General features: G+C 39.9%; 1 protein-coding gene across 13 annotated transcripts in view; it reads right to left on the bottom strand.

Annotated features, from left to right (window-relative positions):
* Positions 1-16,528, bottom strand: part of LOC131700562 (probable E3 ubiquitin-protein ligase HERC1) — a 57,425-nt gene that overhangs the window by 8,075 nt on the left and 32,822 nt on the right. For 5 of the 13 annotated variants that reach the window (XM_058998580.1, XM_058998577.1, XM_058998579.1 and 2 more), the window contains 30 exons: positions 15,874-16,388; positions 14,491-15,269; positions 13,914-14,133; positions 13,451-13,611; positions 13,037-13,153; positions 12,457-12,688; positions 11,775-11,899; positions 11,110-11,330; positions 10,511-10,779; positions 10,035-10,087; positions 9,589-9,789; positions 9,054-9,228; positions 8,155-8,422; positions 7,705-7,918; positions 6,975-7,234; positions 6,289-6,416; positions 5,671-5,807; positions 5,220-5,420; positions 4,823-4,953; positions 4,364-4,563; positions 3,997-4,117; positions 3,489-3,635; positions 3,294-3,395; positions 3,018-3,191; positions 2,244-2,537; positions 1,882-1,947; positions 1,663-1,788; positions 1,168-1,306; positions 674-855; positions 37-192 (listed from right to left, as the gene is read on the bottom strand). In XM_058998580.1, coding sequence (XP_058854563.1) covers positions 37-192; positions 674-855; positions 1,168-1,306; positions 1,663-1,788; positions 1,882-1,947; positions 2,244-2,537; positions 3,018-3,191; positions 3,294-3,395; positions 3,489-3,635; positions 3,997-4,117; positions 4,364-4,563; positions 4,823-4,953; positions 5,220-5,420; positions 5,671-5,807; positions 6,289-6,416; positions 6,975-7,234; positions 7,705-7,918; positions 8,155-8,422; positions 9,054-9,228; positions 9,589-9,789; positions 10,035-10,087; positions 10,511-10,779; positions 11,110-11,330; positions 11,775-11,899; positions 12,457-12,688; positions 13,037-13,153; positions 13,451-13,611; positions 13,914-14,133; positions 14,491-15,269; positions 15,874-16,388 — 6,114 coding nt within the window. The remainder of the gene's footprint in view (positions 1-36; positions 193-673; positions 856-1,167; positions 1,307-1,662; positions 1,789-1,881; positions 1,948-2,243; positions 2,538-3,017; positions 3,192-3,293; positions 3,396-3,488; positions 3,636-3,996; positions 4,118-4,363; positions 4,564-4,822; positions 4,954-5,219; positions 5,421-5,670; positions 5,808-6,288; positions 6,417-6,974; positions 7,235-7,704; positions 7,919-8,154; positions 8,423-9,053; positions 9,229-9,588; positions 9,790-10,034; positions 10,088-10,510; positions 10,780-11,109; positions 11,331-11,774; positions 11,900-12,456; positions 12,689-13,036; positions 13,154-13,450; positions 13,612-13,913; positions 14,134-14,490; positions 15,270-15,873; positions 16,389-16,528) is intronic. The other 8 variants (XM_058998582.1, XM_058998584.1, XM_058998586.1 and 5 more) reach the window with 8 other exon arrangements.

A 16,528-nucleotide genomic window follows, 5' to 3' on the forward strand; every position in this document is an offset into this window, starting at 1 on the left:
GACTCTTGTTTTGAGAATATAGTGACTATACTTTACCTGTCCGACCTGATAGCCTTCTAGTGCTGTGACTCTCTCAGGGAGTTTCTTATTGGAAGTGTTACCCAAGCCCAGCCGACCATAGTCTCCATTTCCAAACGTGAACAGCTTGCCATCTGCGGTAACCACAGCTGAATGCTTGAACCCACATGACATCTGGGATACAGTAAACAACATCATAGAGTGTAATACATATTGCAGCAATGTGCACGCCTTCATTGCATTTACTGTACCTATTGGATCGTGAAACTTAACAGGAGCTCTCATTAAAATGGTTTTGATTTCAGTGTGCTGTTTAGTGTATTGATTACCCAAAGCTGCAATTCCAAAAAGGATACTGCTTTCCATCACTTAAACACTCCATCATGCATTTCGAAGTTTCTTTAAGGAATGGGAAACGCACTAAAAGGTAATAACTGAACGGTCAACATGCAGTGAGAAGACTGCTGACTGATAGGGGAATATGACAGCTGCAGAGGACTGAAACATTTGAAAAGATTCAATCAATACACACAAACACTGAATACAATGTGAAAGCTGTAACAACCAAAGGAGTAGACACAGTGGTGCACTAAAACAACTGACTGTAATGTCCCATTATGAAATGCTAGCCCCAGATGCTGTTCTAGATACAGACCTGCACAACCTCCTCTCCCTGCAGTGCTTCTATCTGCCTCGGACGTCTTTGTCTGTCACTGTTGCCGTGACCCAGTTTCCCGTAATCTCCATCTCCCCAGCTGAAGACTTCTCCACTCTCAGTCAAAGCCATGGAGTGACCATCAGAACCACAGGATGTCACCAGCTGTGTTACTACAAAACCTACACAAAAAAAATACAATCCAATAGAGACTGATGCATGGATAATCAGTGCACTAAAAGACATACTAAACTGTGTGTTCTTTTTATTGTAAAAAGTATACACTTTGGGGTTAAATATGAGAATAAACTGGAAGATAATGCTTTAAAAGAACAATATTAAAACAGGAAAATATTGTACGGACACAAAAACAAACAGTACATCACTTGCACTATACACGGGAAAAATAACAGCACTACTGACCAAAGAGAAACATTACTAAAATAAGGCTGTTTGTTAAAAACTACTTTTTCTCTCATAAAATCATTTCTTACCTTGTAATGCTGAAATAACAGTTAACACATGAAGATCATCAGAGTTCCCTTGTCCAAGCCTGCCATAGCTACCTTCCCCACAAGCAAGCACAGTTCCATTCGCTTGGATCACAAAGGTGCAGTTCTGACCACATGTGACCTGTATGAAAAAGGAGAGAACACTCTATCATAAATGGACTTTAGATTTTTCTACTGCAGCTTTCTATAAATAGAACCACACAGCTAAACTTTTTTTTCTTCTTAATGTCCTCAATGAAAAATGACTGTGCCCTTGCAATTTTAATTTTAGGGAAAACATTCCCAACGTCTTAAATTCACTCATTTTAATGATACCTGAAGATATTTTACCATATTCCTATTAATTATTAATTGTCCAAATTTAAAGTTATTAAAAGATACAGATAAATCTACTAACATTGGTGCACTGAGTTCTAAAACACAGAGCTCTAACAGATTCAAGACACAATGACAAATTAATGAAGTTATATTTCTTACATGCTGGGCTTGTGAAAATGACGGCGCTGAAGTTGGCACTAAAATATTTCTACCGGCGTCTGCGAGTTGGCCGTGACGCCCTGCTCCCCAGAGAAAGACATCACATTTACCACCAAGGTGCCAATCCTGAGAGAAACAAGAACATGTTACAGGTCAGGCATGTTACAGTGTAATTATTAAAACAAATAAGCTCACATGCTTTTCACAAACTGTTCCTACCTCAGGTCTGGATGTTGCCCACGACATAATCTGTTCATCCATTCCATATATCCACTTACTGTTGTCCTGTAAAAGAATAATATATATTATAAATAAAAGTACAAGGTTGATCAGCAACAATCACAAACTATTGATCGGGATCTTGTTTTGTATACCTTGCTGTGTGGCACTTTACATCTCACACTTAGTAACCTTCTTTCATTAGAAAGACTAATATGAATTTCATGTATTTGGTATTTTAAGTATCCCATCACAGTGTATTCTACAGGTACAGTACAGCAGCTACAAATGCTGTTATTCGGAAGAGATTTCATTTTTCATCCATCTAAATAGGTTGATATGTTTATCCTGCTGAACCGTACCAGCAGGAGTACAAACTCATCCTCGGGCACTGGCTCCAAGTCTGGAACAGTGAAGGATTCTGGGAAAGGAGCTCCCTTTGCTAAGGCCTCTGCAGCTTTGACAGTGGTGGAGAAGCACTCGAGCCAGGCCCACTCACTGGGGCTCCAGGCTGCCGAGTCAGGAGGACAGTCCTGGTGGTGGGGCGGCACGGGCGGGTTACACAGCAGCTGGTCCAAGTGAAGGCCCACTGACAGGGAAGCCAGACACTGCATGTAAGGACTGTGAATGAGCTGGTCTCCACACACCACATGAGGCTGAAAACGAGAATAAACAGTGTTAGTGTTGATGGAATCATCCCATTCTACTTACTTAATATCATGTATTGTGTTTAGGCTGGCGGAGTGTTTTTTGGTTTGGAAGCACCAACATTTTCACAGTAGTATAATGACTGAAGACATGTTTGTCAAATAATTATATGTTTATTTTAGTTTTACCACATATTACGGCTTGGCACACACCGAGATGATATTGACCCACACCTCAGTGACAGGACAGATGGTTAAGAGTAAACATTTTTAACATTGGCAGCGTTTACACATTGTCACTGACAACACACACTACATTTTTGCAGTAAAGTCTATTTTTATTGCCTAGTTTAGGGATACAAAAGGTCTTTAAAAAGGTATGTCAAGTAATACTTTTGTTCTGTCGTTAACAACCACGTCATCATTAACTTTTATCAAATATGTTTCCTTTGGGGAAAAAAAAAAAAAGTTTTGTCCTTTTTCCAGTACCTTTTCATAAGCATACTGCTCCTGTAGCATCACTGGCAGCCTCTCAAGAAAAGCCCTCATGCAAGGTGCCATGTTCAGCCCCACAACTCCCTGCCTCTTGAGTGCGGCTCTGCATGTTGCTAGGACATGGTTGGAAGATATAAATTCCGAAGTGCAGTTCACCACTAACACATCCTGAGGAAAACAAAAACAGTAAACCACCTTTTAGGACATTCTGAACAAAGTGAGATTACATTCAGTGTCAATAATAATACATGTATGAATTCAAACACTTACCTTTGACCTGTTAGAACAAGCAGCTACACCAACATCAGGGATCCAGACTATATTCTGAATAGCGCCAGATCCTGTCACCACCGACTGCAGTACTGATCCATCCTGGAACAACAAATGGTGATGGTTATAAAAAATGTGTTGCGGTAAGGTTTTGAAGCAACAATACCATCTAAAACGTATCTCAGAATCCCTTACCCTCAAGGACCAGATGTTCATGAGTCCGCCAACTCCTCCAGATACCAGCGCCATTCCATCAGGGCTGAAGGCTACAGTTTTCACTGGAGTGATGTGTCCCTTCAGTTGAAACACACACCTAGCATCCCCTGCTTTTCTATAACAGTCCTGCACGTGTAAAATATCAAATCAAATCAATTCAATAAGAAACAAAATGACAATGAAATGGTCACAGAGTCCTGTGTCTATTGTGTGTAGAATACACACACAACAAGGCACGTGTTTCTGACTACATACACCTGCCTTCATTAGGTGAATCAATCAGATTCCAGAGCTCCTGGCCAATTTCTATAACCATCAAGAGCAATAGATTTTATTGTTAAAATGTAATCATAGCTATTCATATGTGTCAAGAGACAGGTCCAGTTTCACCAGAACTACAATCTACCTACGTTATGTCTAAATTGCCCAGTGTTAATCTGTGGTAAACTACTTGTAATCCATGAAAACCAATGGACCAGTTTGCTACCTTTTTAGTTGTTTTAGTTTCCAGCTCCCACCATCCATCTGAGACACTGGAACTTGATTCGGGAATGCTGAAAGGGTCCTGAGGAACAGTCCAGACACAAACCAAGCCATTCTGGCAACAGCTAAGATAGAAACAGAGGAAACAAATCAGATGATGACTGGAAAATCCTAGTGCACAGTAACTTAACATCTGTTGGTTATTTAAAGCCCCTAAAACATCATTCAAAATAACTTGAATATTTTATGACACTTCTTTTATTTACAGCAAGCTTCAGGGCACAGTAACAATCCATCATCCAAGTCATGTATTAAAATGATACATTTGCTATGCTTATATAAATAGTAGAATCACTACTCAAGATACATACGTAGCAAACATAGTCAGGGGCTTGGGGCTTTTGCCTGGCTGACCACACCAGGCAATACTATTGACCACAGCTGGGTGGGAGAGGACATGCAGGCACTTCCAGTTGCCTCCCATATAGGCCCATGACTTCACAGTCTCCTCTTTGGCACAGGTCATGAGTATTTCCCCAGTTGGGTCCCATTTCATACAGGTGATAGACTCCTGCAAAAACAAAAAAACAAGCACATATAGAATATTCCATTCTAGGAAAAGTCATTGACTGCAACACCTAAATAATTAAAATGTACAAGTCAATCTACCTCTGTAAAATGAATCTAGTGCACACAGAGATACTGTAAAAGACAACAGATACACAACCTGCACACAGCTCAAAAGTAATACATCGCTGATGGTCTAGGTCCATAAAATAGCAATTTCAGTTCAGGTGGAGAACAACTCAAGACCACAGATTCCTTCTTACCTTGTGTGCATCAATGACTACAATGGCTCCTTTTTCAAGTGGCTCCTTTGTGCCAATCAGCAGTTTTCCATCAGCGTAACCGACTGCAAATGGTTTGTCTTCACTATACCAAGCAATTGACATAACAGCAACTATAATGAGGACACACAAGTAAAAAAAACATTACACACACAATTATTCAGCATAACATAAAAAAACGACAGTTAGTTACATATGCAATCTAGTAATTCTGAATGAAGAATATTTATTAATACAATCTAATTTTCATCCTGAAAATCAATATCGATAGGAATCTTTCCAAGTGTAAATTGTTTGTTGTGACCCAATGCATCAATACAATGTTATATAATGTCTCCTTATGTATATCTTCCTTAACTGACTAAAAAACGATACTTGCCATCTTTTCTGTAGCAATGTTCCAGCTCCATACGATGCATGGTGGAGGCATCTACTACTTCAATAAGGCCAAGGGATCCATCTATTCGTCCCACCAGCAAAACTTCTAAAGTCTCTCCAGCCCAGCTCGCTATAGGGCCATCTTCAGGCCAGGTGAGGGCTGACACCCAGTGAGGCTGGATATCCAGCAGTCCTTTACCTCCTGTGATAGACACAGATGTGGTGTGAATAACTATTAAAATACAAACTGTATTGAACAAACTTGGGTCAAAGGGATGCTGCAGATTAGCTATCAGGCATTTTTTTCAAACAAAGGTGCTGGCCATACAGCACTATTGTTGAGAGTTCAGTCTTGCATATTTTGTTGATTACTTTCATGCAACACAGCAAGACATCAAGCAACTGGCCATCAATTCTACTAATAAAATGAAGATTTAAATAGTAATTCGTACCATTGACTTGCCAGATGTTCACCATTTTCTCCATAGCTGCTGCAAGGTACTTTCCACTGACACTCCAGCAAACCGGAGACAAGCTGGGGTCACTGGGGGAGCCAATGCTACTCAGGCCTTCCTCCGAAGTGCCGTCTCTGTAAAACATGCATGTTTAACAGTATGAGATTTTTTAGTGCACCTTGAAGCCTGCCTATAAAATACAACATTATAGTGCTGATTACACTTAAGTTGATAACTAATATGGAGATTTCAAAGGTTGGACACTGATCAGTAGTGTAAGGAATTGTGAACTATGACACATTTTTCAATGTTGTAGACTATTAATTATGTATGTTTTTACTGTCTACTTATTTATTTGTTTATTTATTGGAAGATTGTTATGATCTAAATCCAATTTCACCTCTTAAAAGCCAACCTTCACTTTTTCAACAGCTTAAAACCTTAAGCTTTTAAATTTACCAAAACATACTTGGATCATCATTTCTTAATACGTTTTATAAACATTCCAAATTAAGTGTATTTATACCTCGGCAGTTAGATGATTAAATTATTATTTAAAGCTAGGTTTGTCACCAAAACGGATCATGTATATGAACCATTAAAGAAAACACATACAATTTGTTAAAGACGCATGTCTGTTGCAGTGTATACTGGTTCTTAGTAACATTCCACACGCGGACTGTTCCATCATTGCCACTGGTTGCCAAAAGACTCTTCTTGTTGCACCACCCACATGTTATGACCTATAAAATAAAAATGATGCCTATGTAAGTAAAAAAAAAAAAAAAGCACATTCTCATTTATGGAAATCATACAGTATAAACCACCCCAAAAGATTACACCCACCAGAGATGATAGAAACATGGTAACATTTACTCAAGAAACAAATCCACTTGTCTGTCTGACACATATCCAGGGGGCATCTGTGCAAGCACCAAGGGATTCATAACATGCTGAATTCCATCCTTGTTTCTTTTGCAATTAATGTCATAGCTGGAAAAATTCATGGCCTCAACAGTGATGGATTGTGTAACTGCCAGAAAATGGAAGCTCTAAATACAAAAGTTACCACTGTTTTGATCATTAAAATAGACCCCTATGTATTACTTTATTTCTTGTCAGGGAAAAAAGCATTGGCAGACACTGTCCACTGGGAATCCTGTCTTTAATCAAAGGCTTGCTAAGCTGCTGGAGTCAGGCAATCTGACAAAATTGGGACATATACACCAAGGAAAAGAATGTGCATTTTATGTTATAAAAAGATGAGAACAGTCTCTTAGGATCCATTGTTTGTTACATACCCTGCTTTGATGGGCTTCGAGTTTAATAAAGGAGCATTTGCGCAGGTCCCCAGCCATGTCAGCGAATGTCTGTGGCTGGCTCTGATTGTCGCGATCGTGCGCTGCCAGTGTCCGCACCAGCTGCTGAGCTGCCCACTGTCTGTGCTGGGAAGACAGCCTGGATGAGAGGCAGCAAGCTGCCAACGCATTCGCCAATTCCAGAGGGCCTACAGCGGAAGGATTATATGAAGGATGGGCATACAAATGCGCAATAAAACCTGCTAAACAAAACAGGTGACATGGTGCCCAGGTAAGTGAGGAGTTTTGTGAGAGGGAGAAAAAAAATAAATACATACATACATACATACATACATAAAACAAAGTGGTACAAAACAAATGTCATTTTTTTTACTTCTACAAAACAAACCCAAAGGAAAAGCCATTCCAACAGAAAAGCCAGGGTAAAGCAAATTACAAAATAAGCACCTCTTGTGAAAGCAAGAGACTGTGACATGAATGACAAAATGCCAGAAAGTAATGTTAACTAAGAAAATAGTGGATAGACACAAGAACTAAAGAAAAAGTGATATGAAAAGGTACAATACAAAGGCTTGCAGACTATATTGCGTATTACATTTTCAGAATGTCGATACAATTTCAACTGACAATTATGCCAGAAAGAAAACAAAAAATCACAACTTAAGAATTAGCAGCTGTTTGAAAAAAGTACTGTTATTGTGCAAGAACAAACCTCTCTTTTCAATATCTGCCTTGTCGTAGTTGGGTCTCAGTTTAGCCCCCTTGTCCGCTAGCAGTGCCACAAGTGCCTGGGTAACTACAAAGTTCGGAGAGGTCACTAGCTTATTTTCTTCTGCAACTCCTCTCAGGAAACTGGGCAGAAACTTCCTCTGAATGGGATCATCTACTATTGTTAGATTCATACCCGTCGCTGCGGAGATTAAATTCTGGAAAGAGAGAACAAGCCAGTTATTTTAGTTTGATTATGTAACTATCAGTGACTGGATACGATGTCAAGGAATTGTATAGGTTTCTTTCAGCATTACTTCATATTCCATCACTGAGTGATTAAATAATTAAAATAGTATTACATTTCAGAAATATGATGTTATAAATACATCTTGTGATTTATGATAGTTTAATGGAAATACTTAATTACAAACACTAAAGCATGGTATGTCACCTGTGTGCAAAGCTGAACTAGTAGTTTGGCAGCACTTGGGCTATTGGAAGCTATGCAGCCCACCGCTGTACTCAGGTATGCCAGGCAGGACATGGGCTTGTTGGCCTTGCTGCCTCCTCCACGTGGGCGCTCCGCTGAACTGGTCGCCTTGAGGCTTGTCGACAGGCCAGCTCGACCCGCTGCAGCCAGGCACATCATCCGCACCAGGGTCCGGATATCCGTCAAACCCAGGGACTCCAGTCCAGCAGCAAGACTGCAGCTGGAACCACTGAGAAAGAGACAAGAACTGGTTATTAAAAACAAAACAAAAAAAACACTAACCATTTTTGGCTGTGTCTGTTTGTAACACTTGAAATGTATTTGCTTACGATTGTAAGTCGCCCTGGATAAGGGCGTCTGCTAAGAAATAAATAATAATAATAATAATAATAATAATAATAATAATAATAATAATAATAATAATAATAATAATAATAAATTCCAGCCTGGTCTATATATATATTTTTTAAATGAACATGCTAGGTTCAAATTAATCATTAAATCATCAAATAGACTAGGTGACACAGTTCTACCGGGCTGATCTGTTTGTACTACCGAAGCTTATTTTTTCTTCACAGAAAAAGCTAGATCAAACAATTATTTGGATCAATACAAATAAATGACTTTCGGAACACATTTTGTTAACTAGTCAGTATGCAACACGAATGACCAGCGATTGACATTTGAATTATAAAACTAGGACTTTACCAAGTGAGCTGAAGGAGCAGCCAAGCTCGAAGTAGTTCAAATTATAAACTGTGTCATTACATGTCCTTTTCTGAAAAGAACATGTTATTACTACAGTGCCCTTTTAGTCTGAACACACTGAAAAAAATTGTATGCAACTGTACTACCCGCACCTGACAGACAGCAAAGACAGTGCCCTCATGACCATCGTTCTTGCCAAAAGGACCTGGGCAGCTGCCGTCACTCTCCTCAGAGCCACAACTCTATCATGGGGGTTCAGCAGGGCTGCAGCCTGCTCACCAAGAGTTATCCTGCCAGAGGAGCTTTTCTCCAGAGAGCCGTGACAGCCTGTATAGAAAAGAGGACATCAAAACAGTTCTCCAGCATTGAACATTCACATGCATTTTAATATTCTTAAAATAGGATCTGCAATATTAATCGTATACTTGAGCATTTCTTTGTGCGCTATACTGAATGATAAATCTAAAACAAATTAAAATAAATGGCTGATTTGAATGACCTAAGCTTAACATTTTAGTAGTAAAAACAGTGTTAATTTTATCCTTAATACCGCTACAGCTGAATTCATTAGAAAAACGTAAAATATTATCCAGACTAAACTGATTGTTATTATTTTTATTTATTTATTTATTTATTTATTTATTTATTTATTTATTTATTAAGTATGGGATGGCAATATTCAGATACCTATTTGGAGAAGTGTCTCCTCCATGCTGTTGGTAGCTGTAACCATGGAGACTGATGCTCCTAATGGATCGCTGTCTGGGAACTGGACTGCTTCAGGTACGATTCGACGCTCACTGAGACCGAGCGGGCCAGCCAACAGCTCAAACTCCTCCTCCCCAGTCAGCTTCTCATCCTCATCTACATCCAGCATGTCCCAGTCTTCTGTATTACCAGGAGTTGCAAACCACTCACTTTTATGCATACACTTCACAAAATTACTTAACCATCAAAGTATTTTTTACATTGTCTTTTGACTGACAGAACATTTAAAATTAAGTATTCCATCAAAGAAATAAAAAAACATCAGGCATGCGCATTATGTATATTTCTATGTAAAATTATATATAAATAATTGGCAATCTATTTCTAAATATGCATGGTATTATTCAGTGATAAAAAAGTTTTACCTTCATACACACTGTCCTGCTTCCCAAGTAGATCTGGAGCCTGGCCTTTGTATCTATAAAGAGAAAAGGTTTACAGAAGCAATGGGACTTGTGGGCTAAGGAGCTGGATGTATTTGAAAGCTACAGCTAAACCTAAGGCCAACATACACTGTGTTTTTGTCACTGCAGCACTGTAGTGATTGATTTTTTTTTAGGTAATCTTAAAAGCACAAAAAGTTATAAAGTATCTTTCATAATGTAGAGTGCCAGTGTTGATAAAATCAAGTTATAAATATAATTAGTGATGACAAACAATGATCCAAATACATAATGTACAACAACGCACAACAACAAATCTGAACAGTATACAGTATTCAGTTTTGTTAAATACACGCCTGCAGAGGGTTATCAAGATGAACCCATCTGTCATGCAATGTATTAAATACTGAAACATTGAAACCAAACCCAGTTCTGCCAGAAAAATCAATAGGACTTGCCTTTCAAAGCTTGGCCCTTTTGCCTTGCTCTTCATGGACAGGTATTTTTCCCTACAGCTGCCACAGAGAAGGTAGTAAGGATTTCCACTTCCACATTCCCCACCGAACCAGCCGTCCACATAGGAGCCATTACTGCGGTAGCCCTGTCGGTTTGCACTACGGCCACAGCCTGGGTGGTTTTTCTTCATGTGCTGATTAAAATTGGCAACACTGGACTCGCAGAGTTCACAGATCACCACCTCGTCTCTGTCCTCGGACTCACAAACATGCTAAAAAAGAAGAGGGGCGGATGTATTTGCATAAGTAGCATCACAACCTCTTATGATTTCAAGGTTTCCACAGAACGCATTTGTATTGTACAAATGGGGGGTGAGATGCAAGAGGAAATTCTATAGTTTTCAAATCAATTGCTGAAGACATTCAGTGATCCAAAGATCAATGCCCATCTAAAAAAAAACAAAAAACACATATTTAAAACTAAAAGCCCCTACTGCTATACTTTCAAATCCCAGTTTAACACCACTGCTTCATTGGCAACAGAAGAAAGTGCAGAGTAAAGAAGAAGCAAAAAGCAGCCCCCCAGCTGCAGTCACACACACCCATGTTGGCCAATCCAGTACCTCCGGGATCCACATTCCTAGGATGTCACTATCGCTCGCAAGCTCTTGCCCAAACATGGCCTCCATGGCTTCGTCATCCAGGTCAATCTCCAGCTCCTCATCCAAGTTGAAATCATACAGGGCTCCCGGATCCTGCTGCAGAGAAGTCCCATCTCTTCGGTTCTGATTTCTCTGGGCTTGTACTGAACGGTACAGCCCTGCTGCAATGAAAAACAATAAAACAAAAAAGTTAACCTTTATTGTTAATCCCCTATGGTTAAATACAAACTAAATAGAAAGCCTTTTGAGGTAGCTATTCTCTATAGGACTGATATCATTCTACAGCATATGCACATCAATGAAAACTATTTGTTTTACGAAAATTATGCCTTCCTTACTGATCTAAATACATGGATATTTAGATATGTGAAAACAAACAGAAATGGTTACAATGCCATCAGAAATCTTTGTTTGCAAAAACATGCTCGCCCAAGAAAGGCATAACATTTTGTACAGCTGGCTCTTCTTATAAAAAGACTAGAGAGTATTAAAGCTGGATCAATATTCTTATTAAAAATTAACAAATGCAAATAGACATTTTTAAGCCATACTAGAAATACCTTCCAATAAAGGTAATTTTACATTTTTTTAAGGGAAAAGCTCACCTGCCCGAGCCAGCAATGTCCGTGCTGCCAAGTCAAACCTCTGTTTTCTAGTTACTGTAGATCGGCCTCTAGCAGCAGACCCATTAGAAGCAGATGCACTCTCCCCCTGATCCAGTCCATCTAGGCTGTAACACAAAGATAAATTAATAAAGCAGACAGAGAACAAAACTAAACTTTCAACTATCCCTAAAATTATTTAGAATCCATTCATCTAATCTGTCAATTATCACCCCTGCAGCTGCATGATGTTACTGTGCAGGGAACAACTGACTGGTGTTTGCATAAATTAACAGCATGAAACGTCAGCTTCCTTGAATAAAACAAAGAAGCATATTAGTAACATACACCCCCCCACCACAGCTGTAAATTCAAAAGTACTGTAGACTTAACAGTATGACTAAAAAGTTGATGACCATGTTTAATGAAAATTGGATAGGTGGTATTTAAGACCTAGATGCAATTTGGCATTCAATGAAGTGTTAGTATCCTGGTAAGATATATTAAAATGCCTGATTTACATTCTGTGGAAACACTTCTTCTGTTACGAAGGACATCACCATATACTATATCCCCACAATCTGATACTCCCAATAAATATTATGCTAAATAATTTTAATACCATCACAAAAGTGGTTTTCCAGATATACTGTATCATTTGTAATTGATAGAAAACCCTGGATACCTCTCACTAAAGCCTTCCTCCATTTCTGCTGCGTCTGCTGCAGGTATTTTTCCGGGAGACTGCAGGTAGCTGGAGTCTCTGGATTTACCCCCACCTCCAGAAGTAGCTGCCCCTGAGCAGGAATCAGCTCCTCTGCTGGGCTGGGGCTCCTCTTCCTCCTCAGTTCCAGGGTGCTCAATCATCCACATGGCCAGCACAGTGATATTCTGCGCATCTGCTTCTGCACTTGCACCTACACAATTGAGAAATGGCAAGAGCTGCTGTATAACGGGACCACTGTACGTTTTCTTATAGGACATCAACAGCCCTGAAAACACATTCACTATGTTCAATATTAAATCCAAATCACCTAATCAGAAACCGTTCAAAACAATATTTAGTGTTGTGGTTGAGCCCACACTGTGGTAATTTATCTTGTAAACGTTATATGATTTATATGACTGTAATGTTGCTGCAAGGGGTTACATTTCAGCATTAATAAATCATGAAAGCTGAATCATAAAACAACTTTGGGCATCTACAAACATTCTAAAAAAGTATGAAAACTGCTGTTCAAAGAAGCGACAAAGAAGTTCCTTACCAGTAGCTTCCAAGGCTTTTGTTATCTGCCTAAGAGAGAATCCCATTTCTAAGAGAGGAACGGCAATGGCAGGTGGAGGAGGAGAAGTTGACAATCTGCTGCTAGGATCTGACAAGGCTAATAATAGGAATACAGAACAGTAGTATAAGAATCTGTGTTGTCTTTTACACTTCATTCACATGAACTGTAAAATGTTCAGAAAATGAACTGAAAAGCTCCCTTTATCAGGGCCTAGTCTCTATGAAATATAATTTTACCCTTGGTCAGAATAGAAAGATTTCACTCTATAGTAATTGAAATGTTAATTCTGGCCACTTTTTTTTTTTTTTTGTAATGAAGTACTGGGAGAAAAAAAATAAACAGACAAACAGACAACTGGTCCTAGCGACGTGTCACTCGCAAATGGTGTTTTACCAGTGCGGTTGGAAGTCCTAGCTGGCTGGGAGTCTGGGGAAGTCAAGCTTTGCCTCCGTCCTATTTCGTCTGATGGGGATGTTGGCAGGGAGGAGACAGGAGGGGTTTGCGCACGGCGTGTGGGTATCACTGTAGTAGTTGGGTAACTAGAAAACATTTGCCTAAAAAAACAACATATCAGAATCATAAAAAAGTAGATCACCAAAAATGACCAAGGGTAACTCAGGCCAGTTTCCTCCATATATATCCCCAAATTCTGGTACTCTAAATAGCTTGCACAAAACAAAGTCCAAACCAGTTTTCACCATCAAGCATACACGTCTGTTTTAGAAATAATTGAAAAAAAAATTGAAATACAATAGATTTGCACTTGTACCTTACATTCTTTTTAAAATGACTATAGTATTCTTGCAGTTCAAACTCTTCATGAATAAATTGCGGAGTATGAATCCAGCAGCCTTACCTTAGCAGACTGAGTGGCATGACGCCAGGAGACTCAGAAGCTGGCACGGTCTCAGTGTCTGTCACTGGGGTGGTGGCAGTGGTGGTATCTTCTAGGGAGCTGCTCATGAAGGAAGTGGTGCTGGAAGCAGAAGGACTGGTGGTGACTGGAGTCTGTGCCTGCTGGGCACCATCGGGTTCCTCCGACTCAGGATCCACTTCTACAAGGAACAATGGAGTCACTTCAATTCAAAAGGTGTAATGGTAGATCAATGAAAAAGTTAAAAACACGTTAAATCATGGCAATTTTAAATGTGTTTGATATGAACATAATATATTAAAACATTTAAGTAAATACAGACTGACACATCCCTAAATCTCTTCTATCATCTACTCTTCTTTCAGTTTCAAAATGTTACGTTTATTTAGTGCATATCATGTCTTGCATTTTATATAGTGATTTCTTGTTTTATAGAGCAAATTTGGAGAACCTAAAATAACTGGAATTTCATTTCAGTGCACACATTAAGTAATTCTATGCCAGTAATTATTAGGTACTGCTCTATTTTCCTTTGAGAAAAATAACTGTTACAGCGTACCTTGCTTGATTTTGCCTCCAAACTGTTCTTCCAGCAGACTGTTAACCACCAGCTTGTAAACCATGGCTTGAGCACGTTCCAGGTCTGCAAGCCCTAGGGCTCGTTTGATGGGGGACCGCATGACGGCACGCTTCACCATGTGCCGCATCAAGAACTGCAGGGCAGCTTTCATTTCCACCTCCTCTTGGATTACAGGAGAGCTAGCACAGTCCGAGTTGTGTCCATTCTCTGGCAGCACCTTGGGTATAAGTAACAGTTCAGCATACTTGCTGCAGCTGAGAAGAGCACTTAGTGATTTCATAGCACCAAGATAGAGGTAGGAGAGCTGAACCGCTCGGATTTCTGATTGCACCAAATCATGAGTTCTCATCGCGTGTTCGTGGGCTTTCCTCTTTCCTTCGGCTTGATGGTGTTGGGAGTCTAAAATCTGAGGTTCCAAGGAAAATGAGGCTATTTCGCTTTCTGACTTTGAGTTGGTGCTCATGTGAGCTTTGACCTCATCCAAACTCTGGGAGACCCGCAGATCCATGGTTTCTTTTGGGAGGTCCCCCTCTGCTTTTTGCTCATGGTCTCCCTTCTCTTCTGAATCATGTCGGTGTTTTTTCTCATGCCGGCGGGCACTTAGCTTTGCTGCATCTTCGTGGATGCCAGTCAGGTAGGTGAGATCCAGCAGCAGAGATGCCGTCAACCCACGGAATCTGGAAATGTCAAAGGGCAGCGGCTCGCAGGGCTCCAGGTTGTACAGGGGAGTGTCACTAGGCGACCAAAAAGTTGGGAAGCTTTAATACGGATCAGAATGACACAGGAAACAAAGTGAGGGAAAAGACAAAAGGAAGGATACAGAAGACAATGCAAGACATGGACTAAAACTTAAAATAGGTGAGGGGAAAAGTGAAGGAAGGAGGAAAGAAATAGTTGACATGCAGAAGTTCATGGACACCATGAGCACAAAAAGATGTAGATAACATGCACTTTTAATGCAATACGCTCTATAAAAAAAGCACTGTTAGTCTGTAATATAGCAACAATAATCATTTAAAAATCATTTGATTGGAGAGACATATCATAATAATCATAATAATAATAATAATAATAATAATAATAATAATAATAATCTATCCATTAACCAAAATTATCCACCATCTGCTTAAAAAATGATGTCCCTTTTCAAGCCTTTTAAAGAATAATAAAATACATAATTTTAGGGTCCACCACATAGTCAACTACCAAGCATCTTGGTAGTTGACTATTAGAACAATCCACCGTACACCGTATTAAAACCACCATTTGACCTATTTATGTATAACACAAATCACTCCCACATGTTTCTTCCTTTATTCACAAGAGCCTTAAAGTTTGACTTTCTAAGCTAGTTATGCCTACCTGATTGTAATCTCTGCCTCATCCCACTGAACCTTGGCAGAAGTACTTCCCTCTTTCACTACTCCTAGCAGTGTGGCGTGCCGCCCCGTTTGCTTGTGAACACATCTCCCTCCAACTCGGAGACCGGCATCTGCCCCTCCAATTACTGACAGCACAGGCCAGACCTCGGTGCAGAGTGTCTTCAGCTGTGCCTCCGAGAGGTCTGCCAGCCCATGCTTCCCATGTTTGCCCTTCTCCTCTTCTCTGAAATCGTCCCTTGCATCGCGTTCCTCCCTGCTTTGCACCGAGCGGCTCTTTTTCAGTTTATGCCCGACTTCCCTAAAGCAGGCTTTGATCTCCTGGAGCCGCTCCATCATGTTCTTGTTGATGCAGTGGGTCCATCTGTCTGTGCGGTGGAGAATGCGAATAAGCTGGGTGGTGGCCTCTGCCAAAACTGTTGCAACCGGGCTGCAGATAGGATCTCCAGGCAGCAGGTCTCTTGGGGTGCCCCGCATTTGCATGTCACAGATTTTAACCTGAAGACACAGATGCAACATTAATAAAAAAAATATTATTAAACTAAATTCACAGTATTTGAACAAGTTAAAAACGAACTAGAATTAAAGCAACCAAAAAAATGAATGCAAGTTTTGGTTCAGAGAATCACAGAATACTT

The sequence above is a fragment of the Acipenser ruthenus genome, chromosome 24 (assembly GCF_902713425.1).
Source record: "Acipenser ruthenus chromosome 24, fAciRut3.2 maternal haplotype, whole genome shotgun sequence".
Taxonomy (NCBI): domain Eukaryota; kingdom Metazoa; phylum Chordata; class Actinopteri; order Acipenseriformes; family Acipenseridae; genus Acipenser; species Acipenser ruthenus.